Raw genomic sequence first — 27516 nt, 5'->3', positions numbered from 1 at the left:
TCTAGAAGTGCTATTTTCCTGTATTCATTTTGTGTAGTACCAGGAGCACAGGTGGCCACATCTTCCACTCCAAAGATGCATCTAACACAGTTGCTTTGGAGTTGCATTCCCTCTCACTTCCAATTTTGACCTAAGTTTCTGTTTTTCCTCATTTGGAACATAGTTTCCTCATTTCCTCATAAATGTGAACTTAAATAGGAATTTTGATTTAAATTAATCAGATTTGACTCTATCTTTTCACTTACTGTTTTTCTGAGCCTGAGTTTAATAATCTCTTGAGGGTGGGAATTGAATTAAAAAAAAAATTGTTGACATGTTGACGTATTTTGAAAGTATAGCATCAGTTAATTAAGTGTTGTAATTGTATATGGTCTTCTAACCTTTTATTTATATAAAAAGATTGTGTAGTTTGTTTTGCATTGAGAGTTGGCTTTTTCTGCCTTTTTTTTTTTTATTTATTAGTCATCTTAATTTGGTTCCATTTATCATCTTCCTGAGCAGCAATGTTCAGTGAGCAGGTGTTTTTACTAAAATGCTATGTAAGTGACTGTATTGGACCTTTCTGTATTTCTTCTTCCAAGTTGCATTAAAATGTATTTTAGTTAAACAGAATTTTGAAAGAAATGAACCAAGTGTGCTTGTGTTTCTTTATTACATCCTCTCTAATCACGGCAATCTAAAAAAATCACGTATTTAAGGTCACATTCTTTTCATTCTTGCTGTTCATTTTCCAGTTGAATTTGTTAGTGTATTTAAAAGCTTGACCTAATATGTATCCTGGGTCACCTACCATTAATTTTTCTCCCTACCAAAAATCAATATTTATTCCAACTCTCTGTTTCATTTCTTTAATCAGTTTCTAATCCATAAGAAAACCAAACTCCTTAGTTTCCATAGCAACATCTTGCAAGGGATTTTATCAATGTGCCAAATGATTAGTTTATTTCCTATTTCTTCCATTTTCTGAGGAATCTAATAAATTGTGGGAGGCAGCATTTTCCTCTGCAGTGATAATTTGTATTTATTCTAACAGTCTGTTTCAAACACTGAAGAACTACCTGTGTTTATGAATGTTTCCCTAAATGTACTATGTATTGGATTATGGCTCAGTGACCTGCAATGCCTAGGAATATGTCTGCTAAAGAAGTCAGAGGCTTGTGTGTGCACACATTTACTTTTACCTCCCTATCCACACTGGCTGTCAGTCTGCAGGTGGAGTTCATTGTTATTAACAACATGCATTATATTAGGAGGATTTTTTTTTTCTTTTCTTTTATTTCTTTCACACCCCCACCCCCCCGCAGTCCAGCAGAACCAGACCCTGGCTCTCCTCTTGCTTTGGTGATTTGTTTCCATTTAGCAGCTTATTGCAGCACCACTGCTTTGCCAGTGTCTCATTTTGATTTTGTTTTGAGCAGGGTCATGCTCCCTATTGTTGTTGGTGAATAAGATGGAGGCAAAATGGTAATCTGGAACTGATTTTCCTCCTTCTTAATTGCTCTTTGTATTTCCTGGTGGTCTTACTTACCCACAGATTATTTCATGGTTTCAAATAAACATAAAAACCCTTTTTATTCCTTACCTGGCTTTTTATTCCATATCTGGCTTCTGACTCTTGAGATTCCACATTTGCCATCTTCAACTCTGTTCCTGTATGCTGTTTTATATGCCTTTCTATTCTTTTTCACGATCAGAATGAAATTCTCAGTGAAAATAGTCTTTCTGGTGACAGTTATTTTAGCTACCAGTGTGGCAATATCGCAGTTTTTGGGAAGACTTTCCTATGTTACAATACAAAGTTACACCAAGAGTTCCACACCCCGTTCTTTGTGTTCCCAGATTCTCACTTCCATTGGTCAGTCTGCCCCATGGTGCCTCTAGAGTTGGTGCAGGACTACATTACTTAAATGCAAAAGTCTTTCTGTTTTTACTTAGAATAAAATCCTTCTACCAGTCTCCTAAACTCTTGGTATAGCATTTGTAGAGTATCCTTGTATCCAAGGACTACCTATGTCTGTCTGGAAGTTATTTAAATGTTTTCAGCTTGTATTAAAATTTACCGTTAGGAAGAACTCATGGTATCGGAGCTTAGGTAGTAGTTGCAACCTGGGATAATACACCTGCATCTGAAATAAATATTTTAGGAATTGGTATGACTCCTGTTGATACACTTAACACCTGTTTTTCTTTGGTACAAGTTTTAACATAAGGTACTAGTTTTGCAAGGTTGAAGTTGGGGAAGCTTTCTCTTCCTTCAGCGAGATACATGGCATTTCCTTATTATTTACCACCATCAGGCTCCATCTCCTCTAGTTTCTACTGGATACAGTTTGGTACTTTGTCTAAATTATATCTCTAGACTCCACCAGGTATCAATGGAAAGTAATAAATATCTTCAAAGAGCAATTTAACCCTCTTATGGTATCATAAGTACTTTAAACACCTGTTGGTGCCACTTAACTATTTTAAATATTTTAGGTGGCTAAAAGCATGGCTGTATGTGTAGCATATAAAGAACTTGAATTTAGCCATGTGTTCTTGGAGCTTTGCTGTCCACCTGCCAAATCCTCTGCATTGCTGTTACTCGTCTGATGTTATCACTGTTGAAGGGACAGGATGGTGGCTGAGTGTCTTACCCTTTTTATACAAGAGTTTGATGCTGTGAAAGGCAAGTGGGTGTGCAGGGATCTTGTATGGTTCCAGTGAACATTATTATTCAAAGAGAGTCTTGACTGCATAGCACATAGGTGAACCCAGATGAACTTCTGCAGGAAAATGCAATTTGAAGCATTGAAGTTAATATACCTGTAACTTCAGAGAAATTGTGTTGGTGACTGGTTACCTATGCTGACATTGTGCTACATTACTGAAGAAGAGCAAACAATACCTGTGGTTATTCGAAATAACATACTTTTCTGTAAATTCCACAGCTTTTCCATTCTTGCCTAGGCTTCAAGATGAAAGGAGCTGAAAGAGAATTGCTTCCATGTGAGGGCAAGGAGTACAGTGCAAACACTACCTTGGAAAATGTTGTTTAAAATTCCAAATTTGCACAAATACAAAGGATTTTTACCCACCCCTGGATAAATGTTGAGAATTTTTAATGTTTTTTAATTCCAGAATTACTAAGGAATTATTTTTCATCTTCCTTTAGACAAAAATCATTCCCTTTAAGATATCTTTCAGTACTTAAAGGGGACTTATAAGAAAGATTAAGACAAACTTTTTATCAGAGCCTGTTGCAATAAGACAAGGGGTAATGATTTTAAACTAAAAGAGGGCAGATTTAGACTACATATAAGGAAGAAATTTTTTACAATGAGGGTGTAAAAACAAACACTGGAACAGGTTGCCCAGAGAGGTGGTGGATGCCCCATCCCTGAAAACGTTTAAGGCCAGGTTGGACGGGGCTCTGAGAAACCTGATCTGGTTGGAGATGTCCCTGCTTCTTGCAGGTGGGGTGGACTAGATGACTTTTAAAGGTCCCTTTGGACCCAAACTATTCTATGAACTTTCCTAAGGCATTTTTGATTGTATAGATTTCTGCTTTGATTTTGGGGGAGGTGGGGCAGATTTGGGTTTAGTGAGATTCTTCTTCCCTGTCCCTCTTAGATCTCTCCCACTCCCTGAAAAAAAATCGTCTTGATGTGGAATTATTTCAGTGTCATGGTCTGATTTTTAATGAAATATCCTCTTTTCATCTCTATTTCCTAAATATAATCAATTCTTTCCCCTTCCCATTTTGTCATTTCAGGTGTACATCAAAGTTATAGACACAAATAATCACAGGCCTCAGTTTTCTGCTTCAAAATATGAAGTTGTTATACCTGAAGACACCATGCCAGAGACAGAAATTCTGCAAGTCAGCGCCACAGACAGAGATGAGAAGAATAAACTGATTTATACTATGCAGGGCAGCACTGATCCCATCAGTCTTAAAAAATTTCGTCTGGATCCTGGAACTGGCTCTCTTTATACTACAGAAAAACTAGATCATGAGACCATGAACCAGCATATTCTCACAGTAATGGTAAATAAACACAGAACTTCTCCTGTAGTCAATAACAAACATATTTTTAAATGTCTTTTTAATTTGTCCACTCAATTCAAACATTTATTTGTGTGTTTAATTTGTTTGCGGTCTTTGTAACTGATACAGATTGGACCTTGAATTATTGCTGATGTTTGATGAACTACTAAAATAACAGTGCTAATTACTTGTAATATGCTGTTTCAGGTTCGAGATCAAGATGTTCCTGTAAAGCGCAACTATGCTAGAATCATCATTAATGTTAGTGACACAAATGATCATGCTCCGTGGTTCACCAGCTCTTCCTATGAAGGACGGGTGTATGAGTCAGCAGCTCTTGGATCAGCAGTACTCCAGGTTACAGCATTAGATAAGGACAAAGGAAAAAATGCAGAAATTGTGTACTCTATTGAATCAGGTATATTGATTTTCTTACATCTTCACTTTATTTTGGAAAAAATGCTTGCTGATACTTTGTTTCAACTGTAGACATGTAAAAAAAAAACTATAAAAGAGAGCAGTACAGGGGTATGTGTCATATTCTGTGAGATTAATTTAAGGTATAGCCTCAGAGCATTTAAAAGAAAACTACAATGACAAATATTCATCTCCCTCCCTTAGGTATTTATATTATCCTTCAGATACCTTTGGAACATTTTCCATGTAAAGCTACTTTTAAACCCTGAAGAGGGGTGTGTTCTTTAGAAATTACAGAAGCATTAAATTCAGATCTAAAAAAGCATTCTTTTTGTTATAATGTGAGTGATATTTTGTAGCACAGGCAAAGCAAAGAGTTGATTAAAAGAGTAAGGGCCTGAGACAAATGCTTTAGTGTTTAGCACAATGTGAAAGAAAGGAGCTCAAAAATACCTTATAAATATCCATATACTTAACCACTGAATAGTCCCAGTTTTTAAATTAAACTTTCTGATAGATATAGAAGAGAAGGAGTTGCTTTGCATGGTTCCCTCTGGCTGTGTTTAGATAGAAGGACTGCTATTCCATCTCAAGAAAATATATAAGAAATTCTTTAATAGCTAGTCAGCTTGGCATTAAGGTTCCTTTCAGATTGCAGGCCAGAGAAAAGCATTAGGTGCTGCTCTTTATTTTTAGTGTCAGAGTATCTTTTTGAACTCACCTGTAACAATGCTGTTCAAATTATGGCAATTTTGAATAATATGAAAATAGGATGATATTGACTGAGTTCACGTAGCAGATGGAAGTGATTTTGGTTCAGTCCATTAAACCTAGATACAAGCCTGCCATTACCATGTGCTGAACTATTTAGGCACTAGGACTGTAAAAAGAAAAAAAAAAGTTATTTAAATTTCATTACCTATATGGAGTACTACTTTCAAGGTAGAAAGTAATTTAAAATAAAAATCCCAGTAACAAGCATAGGAAACTTCATATTAAGAAGAACAGTAGATAAAAAGTTATTCAGTTACTATTGCATGCAAGGTGATGTACACAAATGCTTTTTTTTATTATTTGACACATTTTGCTTTGTAAAGCATAGGAATTGTTTGCTGTGAATATTTTCCTTTTCTTCCCCTAAAGTGTTGTTTTGAAATGAAAACAGACTTTAACACTGTATTAAAACAAAGCTCTGATTATGATACTCTGAAGAGGAAGAATGTATTTAACTGTCTCATAATTTCCTTAAAGTGTATGTTTGTTTTCTGTTATCTGTAGAAATGTGGCCTTTTTACTAAGCAAGACATAATAAAAGTTTTTGAATTGTATTACGAATGCTAAAGCATGGCAAGAAAAAAATGTGTATGCATGCTGTCTAAAATGAATTTACACTCTGTCCTCTTCCCTTCTTCTAGCTTTTTGTAGGAGTAAATGTAAGACTTACTTAGGTTTATTTTACAGGACTGTGATCTACTGGGAGGTTAAAGCATTATAATTGATGTTCTAAGCATATGGAAGGAACATTCCTTAAATATTTGTAATGGCTGCTTAGATTTGTAATGGGATATTCTAAGAATGCCACTGTGTTTAGAGCCTCCACTAAAAAAAAAAAAAAAAAACAAACTAAAAAAAACCCCACAAAAAACCCCACTCTTGCCTACTTGTTTGCATAACTCAGAAGTTCTTAATGAATTTTTTCCATGCTGAGAACATAGCTTTGGTAATGTAATTTTTTAAGGAAGTAAAATGTTAAATCTTACCATATTTAGTACATGAGCTGAATATTGTATGCAGTGTAGTTCAGCTATGTATTTGAAAATATAAAGAAAACAAGTGTTTATCAAATGACAACTGGTAATCCTCAGCAGATAGTATTTTTTTTCCTAGTATTATCACAGGGAATAATTGGCCTATGTATTAATAGGAAGTTAAGAGAGAGATAACTACTGTTCCAATTCAGAAAGATTAATTTTGAAGCAGTAATTGAAACAATACTTGCATAAGCAATTAAGATTCACTTCTTTTTTTCAAAGCAGTCTAGTTATTTTAGATCATAAAATGTAACTTGTATTCCACTAATGTTAATTTCTGAATATAATTTTCTTTCAGCTTCAGGAGTTATTTAAGTTGGCTTAAAAATGAACTCAATGACAAAGATAATTTGAAGAAAATAAATTGTTGAAACTTAAAAAATACTTGTTTAAGGTTTTTTTAATGGAAAATGGACCAATTTTTTTGCACTTATTTTCAAGGCTTGGATGGCTTTGCTATTATGTTTTATGCAATGTTTCCACAAGTAAACTTAGAATTAGTGCTAACTGTTGATTACAGGAAGCTTTACAGAGAGGTTAACAAATGTTTGTTAAACAAAACTAAGAAACTTTAATATTCTGTGTGTTCTCGCTATGTGTTCTTAGTATATAGCTAAATAAGCAATCGTCCTTCGAGTTCTGTTTGCCTCTTTCTTAACTGCTTTTCTTTTTCTTCACAGGGAATATTGGAAATTCCTTCTTTATAGATCCCATTTTGGGTTTGATCAAAATTGCAAAGGAATTAGATCGTAGTAACCAGGAAGAATACAACCTGATGGTAAAAGCTACAGACAAAGGAGATCCTCCAATGAGTGAAGTGACCTCTGTGCATATATTCGTTACGGTTTCTGATAATGCCTCACCAAAGTTCACAGCCAAAGAATATTCTACAGAAATCAGTGAAAGTGCCAGCATTGGCAGTTTTGTTGGAATGGTTACAGCATACAGTCAGTCTTCTGTAGTTTATGAAATAAAAGACGGTAATATAGGTGATGCCTTTGCTATCAACCCGAACTCGGGTGTCGTTGTTTCTCAGAAGACACTTGATTTTGAAACTTTGCCTATTTACACTCTAACTGTGCAAGGAACAAACATGGCTGGCTTGTCCACCAATGCAACAGTTTTGGTGCATCTTCAGGATGAGAATGACAATACACCAATTTTTATGCAGGCTGAATATACAGGACTCATCAGTGAATCAGCTTCAATTAACAGTGTGGTTCTGACTGACAAGAATATCCCGTTAGTAATTCGAGCTACAGATGCTGATAAAGAATCTAATGCTTTGCTTGTTTATCAAATTGTTGAACCATCTGTCCGCAAGTATTTTGCCATTGATTCCAGCACTGGTGCCATTCGAACAGTAATGAGTCTGGACTATGAGGAGACAAATATTTTCCACTTCTCAGTGCAAGTACATGATATGGGGATACCACATTTATATGCAGAATATGCAGCTAATGTTACTATTTATGTAATTGACATCAATGATTGCCCTCCTGTGTTTTCAAGAGAGTTGTACGAGGCATCCGTTTTGGTTCCAACCTATAAAGGCGTGAAAGTCATTAGTGTAAATGCTACTGATGCTGACTCAGGCATGTTTTCACAATTAATTTATTCCATTATTGAAGGCAACATTGGAGAAAAATTTTCAATAAACCCTAAAACTGGAGATATAACAGTACAAAATACAACTCAGTTAAGAAGCAGATATGAATTAACAGTGAGAGCATCTGATGGCAGATTTGCAAATACTGCATCTGTAAAAATTAATGTGAAAGAAAGCAAAGCAAGCCAGCTGAAGTTCACACAGAGTTCTTACTCTGCAACAGTACAGGAGAATTCCACAGAGGCAAAAACAATAGCTGTTGTTACTGCTATAGGAAATCAAATAAATGAGCCTTTGTTTTACCATATTCTAAATCCAGACAGCAGATTTAAAATAAGCCCAACTTCAGGAGTCCTTTCAACAACAGGAATACCATTTGATCGTGAACAGCAAGAATCTTTTGATGTGGTCATAGAGGTGACAGAGGAGTATAAACCATCAGTTGTTGCACACATTGTAGTTAAAGTCACAGTGGAAGATGTAAATGATAACGCTCCATTTTTTGTCAATCTTCCATATTATGCTGTTGTTAAAGTAGACTCTGAAGTAGGCCATGTCATTCGACATGTCACTGCAGTAGATAAAGATACAGGCAGAAATGGAGAGGTGCATTACTATCTCAAAGAACATCATGAACATTTCCAAATTGATCCCACTGGTGAAATCTCACTGAAGAAGAAGTTTGAACCAGACACACTAAATAAGGAGTATCTGGTCACAGTAGTGGCAAAAGACGGAGGAGACCCTGCTTTTTCTTCTGAAGTTATAGTCCCAATTACAGTTATGAGTAAAGCTATGCCAGTTTTCGAAAAGCCTTTCTACAGTGCAGAGATACCAGAAAACATTCAGCTCCACAGTCCTGTGGTACATGTGCAAGCAAACAGCCCAGAAGGACTTAAGGTGTTTTACAGCATCACAGATGGAGATCCTTTCAATCAGTTCACTATCAACTTCAACACTGGAGTTATAAATGTTGTTGCCCCTCTTGACTTTGAGTCTCATCCAGCCTACAAACTGAGTATTCGAGCAACAGACTCCCTAACTGGGGCACATGCTGATGTGTTCGTAGACATAATAGTGGAAGACATCAATGATAATCCTCCTGTGTTTACAGAGCAGTCTTACACTGTAACCCTTTCTGAGGCATCTGTTGTTGGAACCTCTGTTGTACAAGTGAGCGCTACAGATGCCGATTCTGGAACAAACAGGGGGATTTCCTATCACTTGGTTGAGGATAATAGTGAAAGTCATGATTACTTCCACATAGATGGCAGTACTGGACTCATTCTTACAGCAAGAACTTTGGACTACGAACAAATTAAACAACACAAGTTACTAATAAGGGCCATAGATGGTGGCATGCTGCCCTTAAGCAGTGATACCATTGTGACTGTTGATGTAACTGATCTCAATGATAACCCCCCTCTTTTTAACCAATTGCTTTATGAAGCTAAAATTAGTGAACTGGCTCCCCGAGGGCATTTTGTGACATGTGTGCAAGCCTCAGATGCAGATAGTTTGGATGTTGACAAGCTGGAGTACTCCATTCTGACAGGCAATGACCAGAAGAATTTTGTAATTAATAGTAAAACTGGCATTATCACCGTCTCAAACCTACGCAGACAGACACTAAATTCACATTATAATCTTAATGTCTCTGTTTCTGATGGCGTCTTCAGAAGCTCAGCCCAAGTCCATATAACTGTAACCAGTGCCAATATGCACAGTCCTGTTTTCAGCCAGAATGAATATGAGGTTGAACTAGCTGAAAATGCTCCGTTGCATACTTTGGTAACTGAAGTTAAAGCAACAGATGAAGATTCTGGTACATATGGCCACATCACTTACCACATTGTGAATGACTTTGCCAAAGACAGATTTTATACAAATGGCAGAGGGCAGATATTTACCTCTGAAAAGCTTGACCGTGAGACACAAGCAGAAAAAGTAATTGCCATTAGTTTAATGGCCAAAGATTCAGGAGGAAAAGTTGCTTTCTGTACTGTTAATGTAATACTTACAGATGACAATGATAACGCTCCTCAATTCCGAGCAACAGAGTATGAAGTAAATATTGGATCTGATGTTCCACGGGGTACCTCTGTCATTAAAGTCTGGGCATCTGATGCTGATGAGGGTACAAATGCAGACATCACATATGCTATTGAAGCAGAATCTGAAAATGTTAAAGAGAATTTAGAAATTGATTCATTGTCTGGAATAATTACTACAAAAGAAAGCTTAATTGGTTTAGAAAATGAGTTTCTGACCTTCTTTGTTAGAGCAGTCGATGGTGGATCCCCTCCAAAAGAGTCAGTTGTTCCTGTCTATGCTAGAATACTCCCACCAGAAGTGCCTTTTCCAAAATTTTCAGAGCCATTTTATTCTTATACAGTTTCTGAGGACATTCCAATTGGGACTGAGATAGATGTTATCAAAGCAGAGCATAATCAGACTTTAGTATATAGTCTGATTAAAGGGAACACTCCTGAAAGCAACAGAGATGATGTTTTTGTCATGGACCGACAGACTGGACAGTTGAAACTTGAGAAGAATCTTGATCATGAAATAACTAAATGGTACCAGTTCTCAGTTCGAGCACAGTATGCAAATGAAGATTATAATGTTGTTTCCTCAGTAGAGGTAAGCATTCAGGTAAAAGATGCAAATGATAACAAACCCCTTTTGGAATCCAATCCATATGAAGCATTCATTGTAGAAAATATGCCAGCTGGAACAAGAGTCATCCAGGTTAAAGGAACTGACTTAGATTCAGGACTCAATGGGCAGGTTACTTACAGCTTGGATCCTTCTCAAGAACTAGACATCATAGAGTCTTTTGCCATAAACATGGAAACTGGCTGGATTACCACTCTCAAAGAACTCGATCATGAGACACGAGACAAATACAAAATTACGGTGGTTGCATCTGATCGGGGTGAAAAAATTCAACTGTCTTCTATGGCTGTGGTTGAAGTTACTGTTACAGATGTGAATGACAATCCTCCGCGCTTTACTGCAGAGATATATAAAGGAACAGTCAGTGAGGATGACCCTCCTGGTGGGGTAATTGCCATCCTGAGTACAACTGATGCTGATACAGAAGAAGCCAATAGACAAGTCTCTTATTACATTACAGGTAAATCTTTTTGAGTAATGTCAGAATAATAATTTGAGTGGTTCTGGAATGATGTGAGATACAACTTAATCTTTCAAATTATTGAAAAGTATTTGAAACCATAGAGTTGCAAAGAAAGAGTGTGTGTGTCTTAATACGAATATTAAAAACTTCAGGGAAAAAGAAAGAGTTTTAGAAAACAGGGCCTGGGTTTTCTGTTTTGTGCGTGCCTTGCTTAAAATGCTTTCCTATGTTTCCTCTTTACTTATCTATCAAATTTTGTTTTACAAATACTCTTACACTTAAATTAGTAATGTAGTTAAAGTACAAACAAAAGAAGTTTCACAAAATAATAGACGATTAATTTCCAATTGAGTATTTTATTGGTTTTGTTATTTAGCATATGTCTTGATATGATGTTATCTATAATGCTACATGAATTTCTACATTGATTTTTATAGGCTGCAGTTAAATTTGTTGTATGAGCACCTACTGACTATTTCTACCTGGAAAATTAAGCTATTTCCCTATAAAGCCACAGAGAGCGGCTGCTTATTTACACTTACATTTTTTTTCTCTTTAGCTGTAACTTAATGTTGAAAGAGTAATAGTAGCAATCTCTCTCTTGTCTTTAATTAAGTATTTATCTTTGTATTTCAGGAGGTGATCCCTTGGGACAGTTTGCTATAGAGAATATACAGAATGAATGGAAGGTCTATGTCAAAAAGCCTCTGGACAGAGAAGAAAGGGATAATTACCTTCTAAATATTACAGCTACTGATGGGACCTTTGCAACTAAAGCCGTGGTGGAGGTTAAAGTCCTTGATGCCAATGATAATAGCCCTGTTTGCGAAAAGGTAGGCACAATCTTGTGCAAATATGGACTTTGCACAGCCCTCTTATTGAACACAGATTTGATGTTACCAGGTGGAAATCTTTTCTTGATATGGGAAAGATCAAGTATACAGTGAGCATTTGATTCTTTTTCTTAGTTGATGTTTATGTTGGTTACTTCTATATAAATGATTGCAGTTACATACAGACTGGTAAGCCAGTGTTTTTAGCTTTTTTCCTTTTTTAGTATTGATATTATACGGCTCAGCCCTTCTAATTTAATGCACATCCCTGACATAGATGAGCTGTAAGAATGCTTAGTGCCTTTAAATTCTGAGTGGTTTTTTGGTAGTTTTTTTTTAAACTGGAAGCTTTTATTTCATGTCATTACAAAAAAAAAAAAGGCAGGTATTCATTTCTTCTAAATTGAGCCAGATCTAGGAAAGATTATTTACCAAAAGAGGAAAAACTGAAATTACAAAAATTTGTAACTCCTGTTTTGGAAATGCATTTAATTATCAGTTAATCAGTTACAAGTAGTTAGAGGTCTTAGCTATGCAGTGATACTCAAGAGTCCCTAAGGCTGCAGTATTAATTACCTTTCTAAATAATCTAATAAATGTGAGGTAATTAATTAGAAGATCATAAGTTCTTTTCATTTTCAGGTATTTAATCCTCTGGTTCACTTAAACATTCAAATAGTGTTATTAAACATTCACATAGGATATTTTATCATCTGTCATTCCTTCTCCCCTTTCCAAGTGCTACTTCAAATGTTTAGTCTTTCAATGTAACTTTAAAATCTTGCAGGCTTTATACACTGATTCGGTTCCGGAGGATGCCCTTCCTGGCAAACTGATAATGCAGGTATCCGCTACAGATGCAGATATTCGTTCCAATGCAGAAATTACTTATACGCTGCATGGCACAGGAGCAGAAAAATTCAGACTCACTCCAGACACAGGTAATAATACTTCATACACTATACAGAATTCCACTCATCACTTCATTTTATAAAATGTTTTACTATTACATTAAGACATACATACATGCATGTCAGTACTTTAAACTTTACTTTAAGGGTTAGTTTATTATATAACTGTTTAAAATGTGAGTTTCTACTACACAAATACTAATAATATATTGAATAGAAGACAGGGAAAAGGCAAGTATTTTAATGTATGAGGAACTAAAGAGTAAATAGGGTAATTGCCCTGAAGCCAAAAACTTTCATGTTTAAGTGACTGGAGTAAAACTATGCTATAAATTTTGTACTTTTTATATTCATTGTAGTTGTAGTAATAATGGTTTATAACTGAAAATATCTTCATTCAGATTGTCTTTGCCATCATTTGGTTTGGCATATTAAATGGGATGAGGTTAGATGGAGCAACAAATTTATTTTCTGTAGTAAACACCAAAAGCACTTCCAGTTTTATTGGAAGTATTATATAAATGAAATTAAGATTTCACTTGCCTAACTTTGGTTTTCATGGCATTCATGTCTTCTGGATTACAATATAGGTCAAAGCTAATGCCAAAATCCTGTGCTCTGCAGGCTGCAGCAGACAAGCAGTAAGAAAGAAGTAGTAAAAAATGTAGAAAAAATAAAATACAATAAATACAAAGACATAGTGGAAATATGGAGGAGGAAATTAGAATACTTCACTGTCAAAATAAATGAAGGATTTTACTTCATGCGTTGTTTTTACTTTGAATGTCACCTGCATGCTGTGCTAGCATGTTATTACACAAATTCAGTATTGGTGGGGCTAGAATACTCATAAATAATATTTCAGAAAACTTTTTTGAATTGGTTAAAAGGAGACAATAGCTACACATTGTGCCTGTAATTGTGTTTTCTGTCATGTTGGAAAGAAAATATGTGTTAGACTGCTAGAGGTTTTTCTGTAGCAGCAAGTTATATTTGATAGTGTGACTAGCTCTGTTTGTTCATTGAATGTTAGAAGAGGAGAGTCAGCTCAATAGCTGTGGAAGGAACACAGCTAAATAGCCCAGGAAAACCATATGTGGATTTTACCTTGCATTTTGTTAAAGCCAGAGTTCTGATATTTTAATTTTCTTTATAGAAAAACACATGGATTCGTGCATCTGTACACATTCTCTCTCTTTCTGCATGGTCAGGTAGTTTTACTTTACCTGATTTCTATTTCAGAGGCATTTGAAAAAAAGGGAGACAATTTTAGTATTTAATCTTTCAAAGCTGAAAAGGCAAGCTGTTGACATGCTTTGCCCAACGTGGAGCTCATTAGTGCAGTACAGCTGTTGACTTAGCCACTGATGAAATTACCATCAAAAATAAAACTGTTGTTTAGTTTTTCGAAGTATAAAGATTTTAGAGGAAAACATGTTAGGAATACTTAAGTCCTGCAACTCGCATCAACTTATGTATGTTATTCTGTTTATAGGTGAACTGAAAACATTAATGCCACTTGATCGCGAGCAGCAAGCAGTTTATCATCTTCTAGTGAAAGCCACAGATGGAGGAGGAAGATTCTGCCAAGCTAATATTATTCTGACTCTGGAAGATGTGAATGATAATGTCCCAGAGTTTACAGCTGATCCTTATTCCATTACAGTATTTGAAAACACAGAGCCTAAAACCCTTTTGACAAGAGTGCAAGCAACAGATGCAGATGCAGGTATGTATGTTTTGATCAATACTTTCGTCATGGTCTCAAAATTATAGTAATGTTTATTTAGTCTTATCCTGAGAGGTGGTAAGTCTTTCAGCAGAACTGACAGATGTTCAATACCACTTAGGATTAGACTCCTGAAAGATACATTTAGGTCTACTAAATCGTGTAACACCTGACTTCCATGTGTGAGTAGCTTGGAAGATATCCCTTTTGTGTCTTGGTGAAAAAGAAGAGGGGAAAGGGAGGCAAAACGTAGGATATCTTTAGTGTGATAAGCTATTAATGTTAGGACGGATTAGTTCCGTCCTTTTACTCCTGCTGTAAGTAAAAGTAATATCAAGCCACGTCTGTTCATGACAATGTGCATTCATAGATTTTTGAATGTGTGCTTCTCAGGCTAGCCATTGGTGATCATACCATAAAGAGAATCCTAGTCGATTGTAGCTTTCTGTATATGCTACCCTGATGAAATTTTTGTTGTCTCTTTATCTTCACTGTTCAGTTACAAGTATTTAAGTGAACATGAACTGAAAATGACGTTAGAAAGAGTTTGTTCGTAGGCTTGTTGTAAGGAATACAACAGCATAAGACCTTTTTAAAGGTGTATGATTTCCATATATCACAAGTTTATTAATCAAGTAGTATTAATTGCCTCAGTCTCATGAAAAAAAAACCAACCTACTTCGTGCTATGATAAAGCTAGATTGCTGAATTCAGAGGTAACAGACAGATGTGTTCACACTTCACTAGTCTTTGAGGCTCAGGAGGAGCAAAATACTTGGCCCCAGAACCTAAGGGGTTTTTGTTTGTTTGTTTTATACAGAAAGGTTGCCAGAAAATATGTTTTTGTTAATTCTGGGACATGGCTCTGAAACAAACTTACTGGTATTGAGCCTAGTTATTTGAGGCAGCCTAACTCTCCCATATCCTCCCATGTTATTTATAAGCCTGCTAAGCAGATGCTGTTGTTCTAAAGTTATAATTAGATTTATATTACTAATCGCTTCATATTAGCTAGTACTGTGACAGAAGCAGAACAATGCTTCACATTTTTTGTGTGGCAGAAAATTGGCGCAATGAAGTGTCAGCTTAATTTTTAAAATCAGATTACATCTTTCAGGAAATCATTCTGCCCTTCACAAGAGCCTTTAACTCTTGCTGAAATTTACTTTAACATGAATTATAATATTTAGCATGTATATTTTATTTCTATTTATTTATGGTATTTCTAGCTATCAGATCTATTATTATGTATCAGATCTATTATTATATTTCAACGGCTGCTTCATACTCTGCAATTGGTTTCAAAATGCAGGCATGAACCGTAAAATCCATTATTCACTGGTGAACTCTGCAGAAGGCCAGTTCTCTGTTGATGAATTCTCTGGAATCATTCGTTTGGAGAAGCCTTTGGATCGGGAATTACAAGCTGTGTACACTCTAACTTTGAAGGCTGCAGATGAAGGTTTACCTAGAAGACTGTCTTCAACAAGTAGTCTTATAGTTTCTGTTTTGGATATAAATGATAATCCACCTGTATTTGAGCACAGGGAGTATAGTGCAAGTGTATCAGAGGACATTTTGGTTGGAACTGAAGTTCTCCAGATCTATGCTGCAAGCAGGGACATTGAAGCCAATGCTGAAATCACATACTCAATAGTCAGTGGGAATGAACATGGAAAATTCAGCATCAATTCAACAACAGGTAACAGATTAGAACTGTGAATATTCTTTAGACTAACCAAGCACAGTGCCATACTGTGTTCTGCAGTAATTCAACTAAATAAGTTATGTATAGTCTGTGTGCATCATCCTGGCTGTAAAGCCAGTGCTACTGTCTGTTCACCCATTTTGCCAGCATGCTTACTAGAGGAGTGCAGTAGAATGAAGAATAGGAACTTTATTTGTTGCTGCTATTTATTGTTATTTGGTTTAGATTCATTTAGCTGGCAAGAGTAAGGGTTTCCTAGCTGGAATATTTCCCCCCCTGGGGGCAGCTGGGGTGGCAAGGCATAGATCTGTAATGATAGAAGCATAATAGTCTTTTCACAAAAGCTGTATAATGAGAATGAGTGGCCAGGCTTGATAAAAGAAAATCAGAAATTAAATTGATTGGGAAGACTAGTCATTGGTCCACAAAGACAGTAATCCTAGAGGAGTTTGATATGGCATTAAAGAGAGGTTGGAATATGCTATTCAAGTATATATCCAGCTTGACAGTTGTCGTGGTTTTGTTTAGTGGGGGGGGGCCTAAGGTGGTAGCTTCTGTAGGAAACTGCTAGAAGTCGCTCCCCTTTGTTCAGGGGACTTGGCCAGGCCTAGGGTGGACCCACTGCTGGCCAAGGCCGAGCCGATTGGTAGCAGAATGTCTCGTGATAACGCCTCTGCGATAACGTATTTAAGAATGGGAGGTGGGGGGAGTGAGAGAGAGACTGCGTAGTCTGGTCCGATCAGGGCTGAACTACGACAACAGTGGAGATTTTAGGCTTGCATGTTAGTCAGATTTACTCTCAGGAAGCATTTAGGTTTTCTGGATATTTTTTCCCTATTAATGACAATTGTTAAAAATCAATTATAGTTTTGTTTTCTTATATAGTTCTGGTTTTTTGGGGTTTTTTTTAGAGTTAATTTCTGGTAAATTTTGCCTTTTTAAGTAAAATTTCTACCCAAAAGTTAGTATCATATCAGCACAGTAGTTAATTATACCAGTGTAATTTGAATTACAATTACTTCCAGCTGCTTTTTCCAGTGTGCATGCTGGTACTAAGATATGGAAAGAAGTACTTTGCCAGTTTAATTTATTCATATATTTGAAAACAGGAAAAAGGTTCCAGGAAGACACTCTTCCAGCAGCAAATCTGCATGTATGTTAGGGACTGCACTGTCTTAACCAGTTGGTTGAAAACTCACACTTAACTCAGATATTTCTATGAATCAAAATTCATGGTCAGGCACTTCTCTTACTTCTTCTGCATACTCCATGCCTGACAATAATACTGGGTGCAAGGAAAGTCAAGTTAAAGGTCATTTCATATTTATGGTTAATTTTAATTGAAAATTAAGAAAAGGACATTTTCTAAACATACTTTTTATTTTTCTTATTTTTTTTTTTTCATTACAGAATGTGAACCAGGTGGTTTTAAAGTGTGAGTCTTTTGTGGCAATGCAGGAACTTCTCACTTTCTTATTTTATGTGTAAAGCCTGATCATTTCACTGTGTAGCTCTAGCTTTACAGTGACAAATCAAGCCCTGAGGAAGCTGAGTATTTAGCAGACCAAAATCAAAAGTTACAATGTGCAGTACTACAGTAATAACACAGCTTGTGTGAGTTGTTTGTTTGTTGGGTTTTTTTTCTTCTCTAGGAGCCATTTTTATCATTGAAAGCTTGGATTATGAAAGTTCTCATGAGTACTATCTGACAGTGGAAGCCACAGATGGAGGCACACCTTCATTAAGTGATGTTGTAACCGTGAATATTAATGTAACAGATATCAATGACAATACTCCAGTGTTTAGCCAAGACACTTACACTGCAGTAATCAGTGAAGATGCTATACTTGAACAATCGGTCATTACAGTACGTATTGGTTTTTTCCTTTGAAATATTCTGTCATGACAGTCATGCTTTTAGTCTTGAAGGAATAAATATTGATTTGAAGATGGACATAAATGAAGAGATAAGTTTGACACTGAGTGAACTGAAAATTTATTTTGAAAAAGTTTCAGAACCAAGGACTTGAGAAGCTATGGGAAAGTAGGAAAGATTTTGTGATATATTTGTGTTCTTTGCATGAGAACATTACTTCACTTTCAGAAGAAATTCAGGAAGTTAAGTGGTGTTGGTGTCTTCTATTTGGATGACATTTCTTCTGAGATCTATGAAATGTGTTAGACCAAAACAGCTGTGCTCTTTTTCAAGACGAGTTTATCTGAAAGATGATAGAGTCCATTTTGACCGGTTTTAAATGAGACTGTAATGTCCCTTAGGTCATGGCAGATGATGCTGATGGGCCTTCAAACAACCGCATTCACTACGCAATTATAGATGGCAATCAGGGAAATCCTTTTACAATTGACCCTACCAGAGGTGAAATAAAGGTGACTAAACTTCTAGACAGAGAAAAGGTAAGTTTTTGGTACATTTTGAGCAGTTGGGATTAATTTAGCTATACATAATTGATGACCAAAATTTTTTTTATTGATTTGTAAATTACCATTTCAAGTATTCCAAAATTAATATAGCTGTGACAAAGTGAAAGCATCTGTTTATGTTCATGTTTTTTGGGGTGGGGGGCATCTGTGGGGGGAAGAGAAAGTATTAAATATATGAAGGGGAGTTTTACTGGGGGAGTGGCACTAAAATATTTCTTCCTTAAAAGGAATGCTGAGTTTGTTACTCTTTGCTTCTTAGTGAATGTTTGATTTTTTAAATTCTTATTATTTCTTAGATTTCAGGATATACTTTGACAGTTCAAGCTTCGGATAATGGAAACCCACCTAGACTTAACACAACCACAGTTAATATTGATGTTTCTGATGTAAATGACAATCCTCCAGTGTTCTCAAAAGGGAACTATAGTGTTATCATCCAGGTAAATACAGATAGTGAAGTAGTCAAATCAATTACATTATTGGAGTGTTAATTTGTGACTTGAAAAATTTTGCAAGATACAATGAACATAATGCTTCCGTTTTATTTTTCTGTATTTTTAATTATTTTAGGTTGTCAGTGAGACTGCTTACCTGAATAAGTGTTAAGGGTTACAAAATTCATTTTGTGCAGTCTTTTTAGGAACTTATGTTGCAAGTTGAGCGTGGTTTTTTTCATGTACTTCATGTGTGTATGTGTGTATATATATTATACATTGTACTTAGAACATTCTTGGCATCATACAGATAGGCTAAAATACATAATAATTTTGCTATTTCTTTTTAATCTTAGAGTTACTGCTTAGAAAAAGATACTTTAGGTACCTATTACTGTGAGGCAAGTGTTGTGCACTGTGGCACATAGTCCAAGACTGAATCCCTATTGGCCTCCTCCGGGATCAGGAGCAGTTAAAACAAAAGTAGTATTTCATGTTGCTACATATCAATCCTTTGACTAATTTTGCACCTTAGGATGGTAGTAGTGGGCCAGGTTCTCAAATACTTGCCTGATTCAGAAAATTCTCTGCTGAAGCAAAGATAGCAGAGGCAGTGTCTGTACTTCTCGTCTTCCTGAATCCAATAGAGAATAAATGGAAGGGAACAGAGGAATTACATTAAGACCTTTATACCTGTAACGTAAGTGAGCTCAATCCCTTGGGTCCTTTTGCTGTTGCTGGTGCCTGGCCTTGTACAATAGATAAGTGGGGATCAGGCAATGTTATCTGATGCAGTGTGCCATCCTAACATACCACTTCTGTTTGAGACCGTGTACGTGATTTGTAGAGGTAGCTTTCCGAATAGAGGACAAAGTGATTCATCACTACCCAATCATACACAGAGTATGCAAGTAACATGTCCTGGATCTTACTTTTTTTTTTTTTTTAAAGCAACAGATTTGTATGTTTGGTTGCTATCACAGATATTTTGCTTTTCCCAATTACAGTCTTTCTTAAAGTGAATGTTAATTAAAGTATCCCCTAAAACTGTAGACTATATAGCCAATGTCTGTAATGATTCCCTTACTCAATTACAAAGGAAGACCTTGTGTTTTATAGTTCATTCATGTCAGTCTGTCCCAGTATGAGGGTAGCAGAGAAAAAGCTGGAGGAGTTGCCCAAGAATGCTGGTGTGCTTTTCCTTATATATTGGGTGTGGACATGTTTGGACGTAGCTAGAAATGTGCTTGGCTATTATGAAAATCAAATTACTTTAGATGTCCAAATGTAAATATTTGTATTTTAAAATGATAGTTGTTGTCTGTTTTGCTGAAGGGAAAAGAAAACTTCAGCTGCAATATCTGATAATTAATTTGACTTACTCTCTTAAGAACAAAGAGTATGCTTGTTATTAGGAGTTTTTGCAACTGTGAAAGAAAAGCATTTTGTTATTGTTGTACTTCAGAACAACGCTTCTACTTTATTTTGCATTTAAAGTACATATATATAAAAATCTGGTCAATACAGTATAGCATAAATATTCTGGGAGAGGTCTTAAAGGGTTAGATAAGGTTGTATGTGTGTATCAGATACATGATAAACAAAAGTGCGTGAACTGTCTGAAACCTCGGGCATCCACGTGATACAAACTCGAAAGAGTTTTATGATGCAAATCTTAAAACCTGGATTTCGTATTTTAACTGGACTGTGGCTGTAGCAGCCACAACTGTAGTCAGAACACTAATTAGGCATACCACACAAGAGGTCAAGATGGAGGAGTGTGTTTTTCTAGTCCTCTCAGGAAATGCATTGGATTATTTTTAACAGGTGTTCTAGTTAAATGTGAAGTCTTTGACTTGGTAAGTAGTCTAGAGTAATCTTAATTTGGACCAAAAGTAGATAAAGTTTCAAGAATGAGCTACTTTAAAAAATATAAGACAAAGTTTAAAAACCCGAAGTTTATAAATGTACTGCCTCTCTCCTTTTACTGTTTTCATCATTATTCTCAGAAGAATTTTCCTTAAACAATATTGTCATTGTGATTTTTCTTATACTAATTAACTAGTTTGACAGTAATTTGATTTTTTTTTTCTGTTGTGAAGAAGAAATCAATGTTACGCTATATGCTTGATTATCACAAAACCAATGTGATGGTATTATGCATTTATAGGAAAATAAGCCTATTGGATTTAGTGTGCTCCAGCTAGTGGTGACAGACAAGGATTCTTCTCACAATGGCCCTCCTTTTCTCTTTACCATCCTGAGTGGAAATGAAGAGAACACTTTTCAGATTAACCAGCAGGGAATACTGACAACAACTGCTGCACTGAATCGCAAAATGAGGGATCACTATTTACTTCATGTTAAGGTAGGATCTGCTACCTCTAGCTGTTTTGCGTTACAGGTATTTAGCTAACTTTTCCCACTTGTGCCCAGTCTGCCACTTTTTCCTGTCTATTCCATGTCTTTCTGTCACAAGATCCGGACATGCCAGGTAGTCATTTGAGGCATGTCCCTTATGGTCACATCTTCAGAGACGATGTCTATTGATTTAAATAGAAATGTACACAGTTGCAACAGTAAGCTTAATTAAACTCATGGTAAGGGTAAGGTGTAAGTGAAATGTTAACTAGGTGAGTGGTCTTGATAAGCCTTTTGCCTTTCATGTGGGATGCTGGAAAAGCCAGCAGGGGATAAGTCCCTTGAGCCATCTACTATTGGCTGCAGTCTTTCCCTTGCCCCTGTCGCTTTGACTCTTGAAGCTGTGAGCTGGAGTGTATACTGGTACGATGAAAACGGGGATATTAAAAGTTGCACATCATGGCATACTGAAATATTTTTCTATTATACTGCTACATTCTTTTTCCAATAGCAATTGAAAACATTTTTTTTTAAGTTTGGAAAACCAGGTCAGTGGACTTTTGCCGTAGCATTGAAACTTGCAACACAGTACTTGGAGATCTCAGAATCTTGCAGTGGAAAACACAGCATAAAGTTAAAAATGACCCTGAAATGCTATAATATATACCTACATTTGCTGCTGTGTTGCAAAATGACCAGACCGTGTCCAAAAATCCAGGTTACATTAACATAGCTAAGTTCTCTAAAATACTTTTTCGTAACCTAATGTAAGAAAAGTTCAAACCAATTTTTTAATCTTATCCAGTCCTTTTTAATTCATTTATAAATTAAACAGCTGTGAACAGAGGACTTAAAATTGGTAGGCTAAAAATAGCTGGCCTTAATTCTTAAACTTCATTTCCAGAATCGTTTTTTAAGAAAAAGTCTTACCTTTATTTTTACATGACAAATTTTTTTCGATCTCCAAATTATTCTCATATGTAATATTGCGGACAATTTCTGAGTAAACATGCACTTGCAGAGTTTTAGGGCAGTACTGTCTGCATCACTGAATTCTATCCATGTTGGGATAATAATCATGGTGTATTTACACAAAGTCTATCTCTTTTCTTTGGAGAAGGAAAAAAAATTCCCACAGGTACTGTGATGTGCTGGTTGAGTCACTAAAACAGGAGCCATCAGTGTAAGAATAGATAAAGGTTCCATTTAATGTAGTTTAGTTTAGGGTTTAAGAATTGAGATTAAAAAGGGGGCAGTGAGGTATATTACTCCTCTGTTAGCCATTTTTTTCTTAATAGTGACCTGCTAATTAACAGTGGGACTGATTAGCCTTCAAGGTACCTAAGCGATGACTCTATTGGCCTTCCTAGGCTGCAGAGCTGGGCTTTGTCACACTTAGCTAATAGGCTTTCCAATTTCTATACCAGTTCCTGAAAGTCACTTTTTTATTTAGGGAAGAAAAGCTAGCAGTGTTTTTCCTGTATGTGCAATCAGTGTAATACAAGATTGATATGTTTTATTTTATATTTTCTCTAAGCAGCAACTAATTTCTATTTATTTTGCTTCTAAAGCATATCCCTATGAATACATGCACAGGCAATTATGTCTAATCTGTGTAGATTGTTACACTGTCTTTGTCACATTTCATGATTTAGCTGCTCTTTTGGCCTTTCCTAATGTGCCTGCCTTTACTTAAGTATGAGGCAGCTATCTAACACCTTCCTCTGGGTGGAATCGTGCAATCGTTTCACTTCCAAGCCACTTCCTAGGCTGTAGGATGCTTGTAAACAGCCTGTCAGTACTTCAGCTATCTTCTCTTTCACACAGAATTTGAAAAGTGCCTTTTTTTCTAGAGAATTAATAAGGGCTATTTTAATGGCATCCAGTAGCTAAACAAGTGTCTTAAAACAAATTTACTCATTTAGAACAAAGGCTTCTCAGAGATTGTACATCATTAAAGCAGACTATACTAATGTGCATTTTTTACTCAGTCTCAGTATTTTGAACCTGTCTAATCCCTTGATTTACAAGTTCCTTGCCTGGATTCTGGAAATATGTCACTGTCTTTTAATTACGATTTATCATCTTATACTATGACAGCTTTTTTAAATAGACGCAGTGCTATAGTTTGCTATTATCTTTTCCTTAGTGAGTCACTATACATGAGTATGAAGGCATCTAAGACTAAAGCTAGCATTTCCATATCACAAGACTTCAGTTCCAGTGATACATACAAAAATAGATACGTGACTTTTGTGGAGAAACATTCTTCCCCTGCTCATTTAAAAGAAAGATTTTTCAAAGGCTGTAGGAAGGCATCTCCTCAAGTTTACACTGTCTTTAATTTCTGCACTTTCATCTTGCAGCTCACGAGTTAATAGCTGGGTCTGATCTCTTGATGCTAATTTCTTTTTTTTAACTGACCTTCACTGCTGTGCTTTTCAGTATTGATAGCTTTCACCTTAGTTGCTTTCTGAATGGATTGCTGAGGCAGAGGTCTTCTTATGTTACAGGCATACTTGAATTGGGGGAGGGGAAACCCAACCAAAACAATCCCAAAACCCGCAAACAACCCCTCCCATACACACCCCACACACCCACTACCACCAAAAAACTTGACTTAACAGGAGCCTTTCTTTTACTTTACTTTTGTGTTTTTAATAGAAATAAGGAATTTTTTTTTTCCCCCCAACAGCCACCTACCTACATCTGCATGACACTCACATTTGCTTTCCCTCTCTCCAAAGGAAATAGATTATCCATTAACAAATGTCTCATAGCATTAGTGCGTGAAATCCTCAGCTGTGAGTCATACACTGCTTTGTGCCACACTCTGAAGCCTTTAGTTTAAAACCATAGCCGATTTTTAAATATCTGCACTATTGAAAAATCATTTCTCCTGGGGCTCTTCTTTCCTACTTGCTGTCCATTTGTTATAGTTTTGCTTGCCTGTTTGTTTTAAGCCCTTTCTTGTTTCCCTTGGGCATTTCTCCTGTAACTAAACTGCCTGACTTGTCTTGTTTCCAGGCAGAAATCTAGGCAAAACAAAACTTTGCCAACTTGAGCGTGCTCTCTCTCCTTACTTGTGTTTGGGTAACTAGAGGGCAAGTCTCTAGCCATGCCTGTCTTTTGGAGTTAACAGATGAAGACATGTAGTTCTATGAGACATGTATCACTTTTAAAAAATGCTATGGTTATGTGCACACCCACAGATAATCTTGTGCCTGGAGTTTTTCCTCTTTTGCTTAAATTTGAAAAATCAAAAGCAGCTTCTCTGCATAGATCTTCAGAGCGTACCAGCTACCTGTAGTAATTGTAAAATTATTTTAAAACCTTATGAACAATGCAGAATATCTTCAACCTTCTGAGCTCTGTGTATCCCCTCTGTCCCTCTTTGCTCATTTCTTTTGTCTCACTTTCAGTAATGGGAAAGAGCTCTGAGAAAAAGGTAGATGGGAAACAAGAAGTGAGAACCAGAAAGAAATAAAGTGAACCCAGGGGAATGCTCTTTTCTTGCTTTTCTACTCTTTTTTTTTTTTTTTTTTTTTGTCCTCTCTTCATACAACAACAAGGTATGCTTTTGTCAAAAAGGGGTGGAGTACAGGGGACGTGATGTTTTAAAAGGCTTTAAAATAGAATTAGACTGATTCAGTTTAAAGATAATCACTTTAATTGTCTGAAGCAAATAGCACTACAGGTGTGGGGTTTTTTTTCCTCTCCATGATGATAAATCATGAAAGATAATATAACTAATTTTAACTTTCTACCTGTATTGTTTTCCTTTTGAAGTACTATTTGGTATACTGCATTTACATTGTCTTCAAGACCACCTCCTAATAACTGTGATGAAGCATGTTGTACATTTCTAGTGCATGACTCATTTCAAGTTTGTATTGTGTTTCCATGCTTGAAATAAAAAAGTTTCAAGCACCATCTGCTGTCTGAAATGGGCTACTGTGCATTTCCTCTGTATTTGCTAGAAGTGTTAGTGACTTCCTGGCATTTCCAGGTATTAAGAGCACTGTAGCCTTTTTATCTTGGAAGAAGTGAAAACATGCTTGTGTGTGCCTGCTTACATAAGCTTTTTAAATTTTCAATATTAATTTCTATGTCAAAACGTATGTTACAAAATTTTCATAAAGCATTTTCCTGTAGGAACTTTTTTTTATTTTGTAGAAAAATACAACTCTACTACATACAGTACAAATATCTACAGTAGAGTTTGAGATAAAGCAAAAATCTGACTCTATCCTCATCTTCCTTTAGGTGGCAGATAATGGAAAACCATCATTGTCATCTTTGACTTACATTGATATTAGAGTTATTGAGGAAAGCATTTATTCTCCAGCAATTCTGCCTCTAGAAATCTTTATCACAGCCGTTGGGGAAGAATATTCAGGTGGTGTCATTGGAAAAATTCATGCAACTGATCAAGATGTTTACGATACTTTGACATACAGTCTGGACCCCAAAATGGAATCCATGTTCTCAGTTTCCAGTACTGGTGGCAAACTAATAGCACATAGAAGATTAGATGTAGGACAATACCTCCTAAATGTCACTGTTACAGATGGAAAATTTACAACTTCAGCTGATATTACTGTACACATCAGACAAATCACGCAAGATTTACTAAATCACAGCATTGCAATACGCTTTGCAAACCTCGCCCCTGAAGAATTCATTGGTGATTACTGGCGCAATTTCCAGAGAGCTTTAAGAAACATCTTGGGCGTGAGGAGAAATGACATCCAGATTGTTAGTCTGCAGCCTTCTGAGCCTCCTTCAAACCTTGATGTCCTCCTGAATATTGAAAAGGCTGGTAGCTCACAGCACCCAATGAGAATTTTACTCCACAAAATAAACTCTTCTGTGCCTGACCTAGAAGAGATTTTAGGTGTCCGGATAATTGATGTTTTCCATAAGCTTTGCGCAGGCCTAGATTGTCCGTTGAAATTTTGTGAAGAAAAAGTTACAGTGGATGAGAACGTCATGTCAACCCACAGCACAGCCAGGTTGAGTTTTGTCACTCCTCGTCATCACAGAACAGCAGTTTGTCTTTGTAAAGGTAAGAAAAGCAGTAAAGAAAAGTATCCTTGGAAAGATTGTTCTAGTTTTGAACAGCCATAATCCACAGGGGAAAATTTATATTACATATATACACACACATATAAATTACTGGTTTTTAATAATTATACCTTCATTTTGCATTTTATGAAAGAAGTTCCTTTTTTTTGTTGCCTGTTCTAAATTGCGAGCCATTTTAATTCTTGTATGCATGAAGGTGAGTTCCTGCAAAGTACGTGAATACTTCCTGGTTTCTGCTTAGAGGAGTAGCCCACACAGCTTCCAAACTTGACTGGGAATGACAGGGTAAACTGGGAAATTAATATTTATTAAGATACATGTAAGTATACAGATTTATAACAGAAAATTAATCTGTCTTTAGCTCTGAGGAAAACAACATTGCTTTTTAAAATCATGATTTAATGTTGCTGGGTGAATTTGCACACCTTAAGTAAATATTTAAAGCCCATTTCTTTTCTGTCTCAAGTACAGACACATTCTTCTCCTGCTCTCCCCAGCCCACTCTGTCCATGTTTAATATTTACATGTTGGTTTTTATGGTGTATGATAGTAATGGTAAACCTTAAACCACAACACTAGTTTCCAAATTTTACCAATTGAATTGAGTGATCAAGTTAAATATGAACATCACCCACTATATATGCCATTTGTCTAGTCTGTGTTTGTGCCAGTCACGTCCCATAACTGTTAATTTGTTACTTCAGTTCCTTGTCTGATAGTTAGGGATATCATTTGAGCTGCTTTCTGCTCCTGTATACGTAAGTGTCCCTTTTCACAAAATACCATTACCACCATCAGAAGAGAAATAATGTATTTTGTTTTACAGAAGGGAAATGCCCCCTGGTGAATAGTGTGTGTGAAGGAAATGCATGCCCTGAAGGTACCGAATGTTTAGGAGATCCAAAGGAAGGAAAATACACCTGTGTTTGCCAAGACAGCAAAGGTGGACAGTGTCCCGGTAAGAAATTAACTCTAAAAATATCTGCATAAAACCATATTAC

At 36.1% G+C, this 27516-nt stretch overlaps 1 protein-coding gene across 4 annotated transcripts in view; it reads left to right on the top strand.

The window, feature by feature from the left end:
- Positions 1 to 27516, top strand: part of FAT1 (FAT atypical cadherin 1) — a 104293-nt gene that overhangs the window by 65664 nt on the left and 11113 nt on the right. For all 4 annotated transcript variants that reach the window (XR_015258481.1, XM_086747115.1, XM_086747114.1 and 1 more), the window contains exons 7-19: positions 3755 to 4030; positions 4238 to 4448; positions 6939 to 11006; positions 11646 to 11842; positions 12630 to 12783; positions 14249 to 14482; positions 15795 to 16184; positions 17843 to 18057; positions 18468 to 18605; positions 18929 to 19072; positions 21237 to 21434; positions 25694 to 26495; positions 27342 to 27473. Coding sequence is in view for 3 of the 4 variants with exons in the window: in XM_086747115.1 (XP_086603241.1) it covers positions 3755 to 4030; positions 4238 to 4448; positions 6939 to 11006; positions 11646 to 11842; positions 12630 to 12783; positions 14249 to 14482; positions 15795 to 16184; positions 17843 to 18057; positions 18468 to 18605; positions 18929 to 19072; positions 21237 to 21434; positions 25694 to 26495; positions 27342 to 27473 (7159 nt within the window). In the remaining variant the exon portion in view is untranslated. The remainder of the gene's footprint in view (positions 1 to 3754; positions 4031 to 4237; positions 4449 to 6938; positions 11007 to 11645; positions 11843 to 12629; positions 12784 to 14248; positions 14483 to 15794; positions 16185 to 17842; positions 18058 to 18467; positions 18606 to 18928; positions 19073 to 21236; positions 21435 to 25693; positions 26496 to 27341; positions 27474 to 27516) is intronic.

This window comes from Chlamydotis macqueenii, chromosome 4, assembly GCF_036417535.1.
Source record: "Chlamydotis macqueenii isolate bChlMac1 chromosome 4, bChlMac1.mat, whole genome shotgun sequence".
In the NCBI taxonomy this organism is placed as follows: domain Eukaryota; kingdom Metazoa; phylum Chordata; class Aves; order Otidiformes; family Otididae; genus Chlamydotis; species Chlamydotis macqueenii.
The sequence above is the reverse complement of the archived record's forward strand: the minus strand, read 5'-3'. Positions and strand labels throughout refer to the sequence as shown.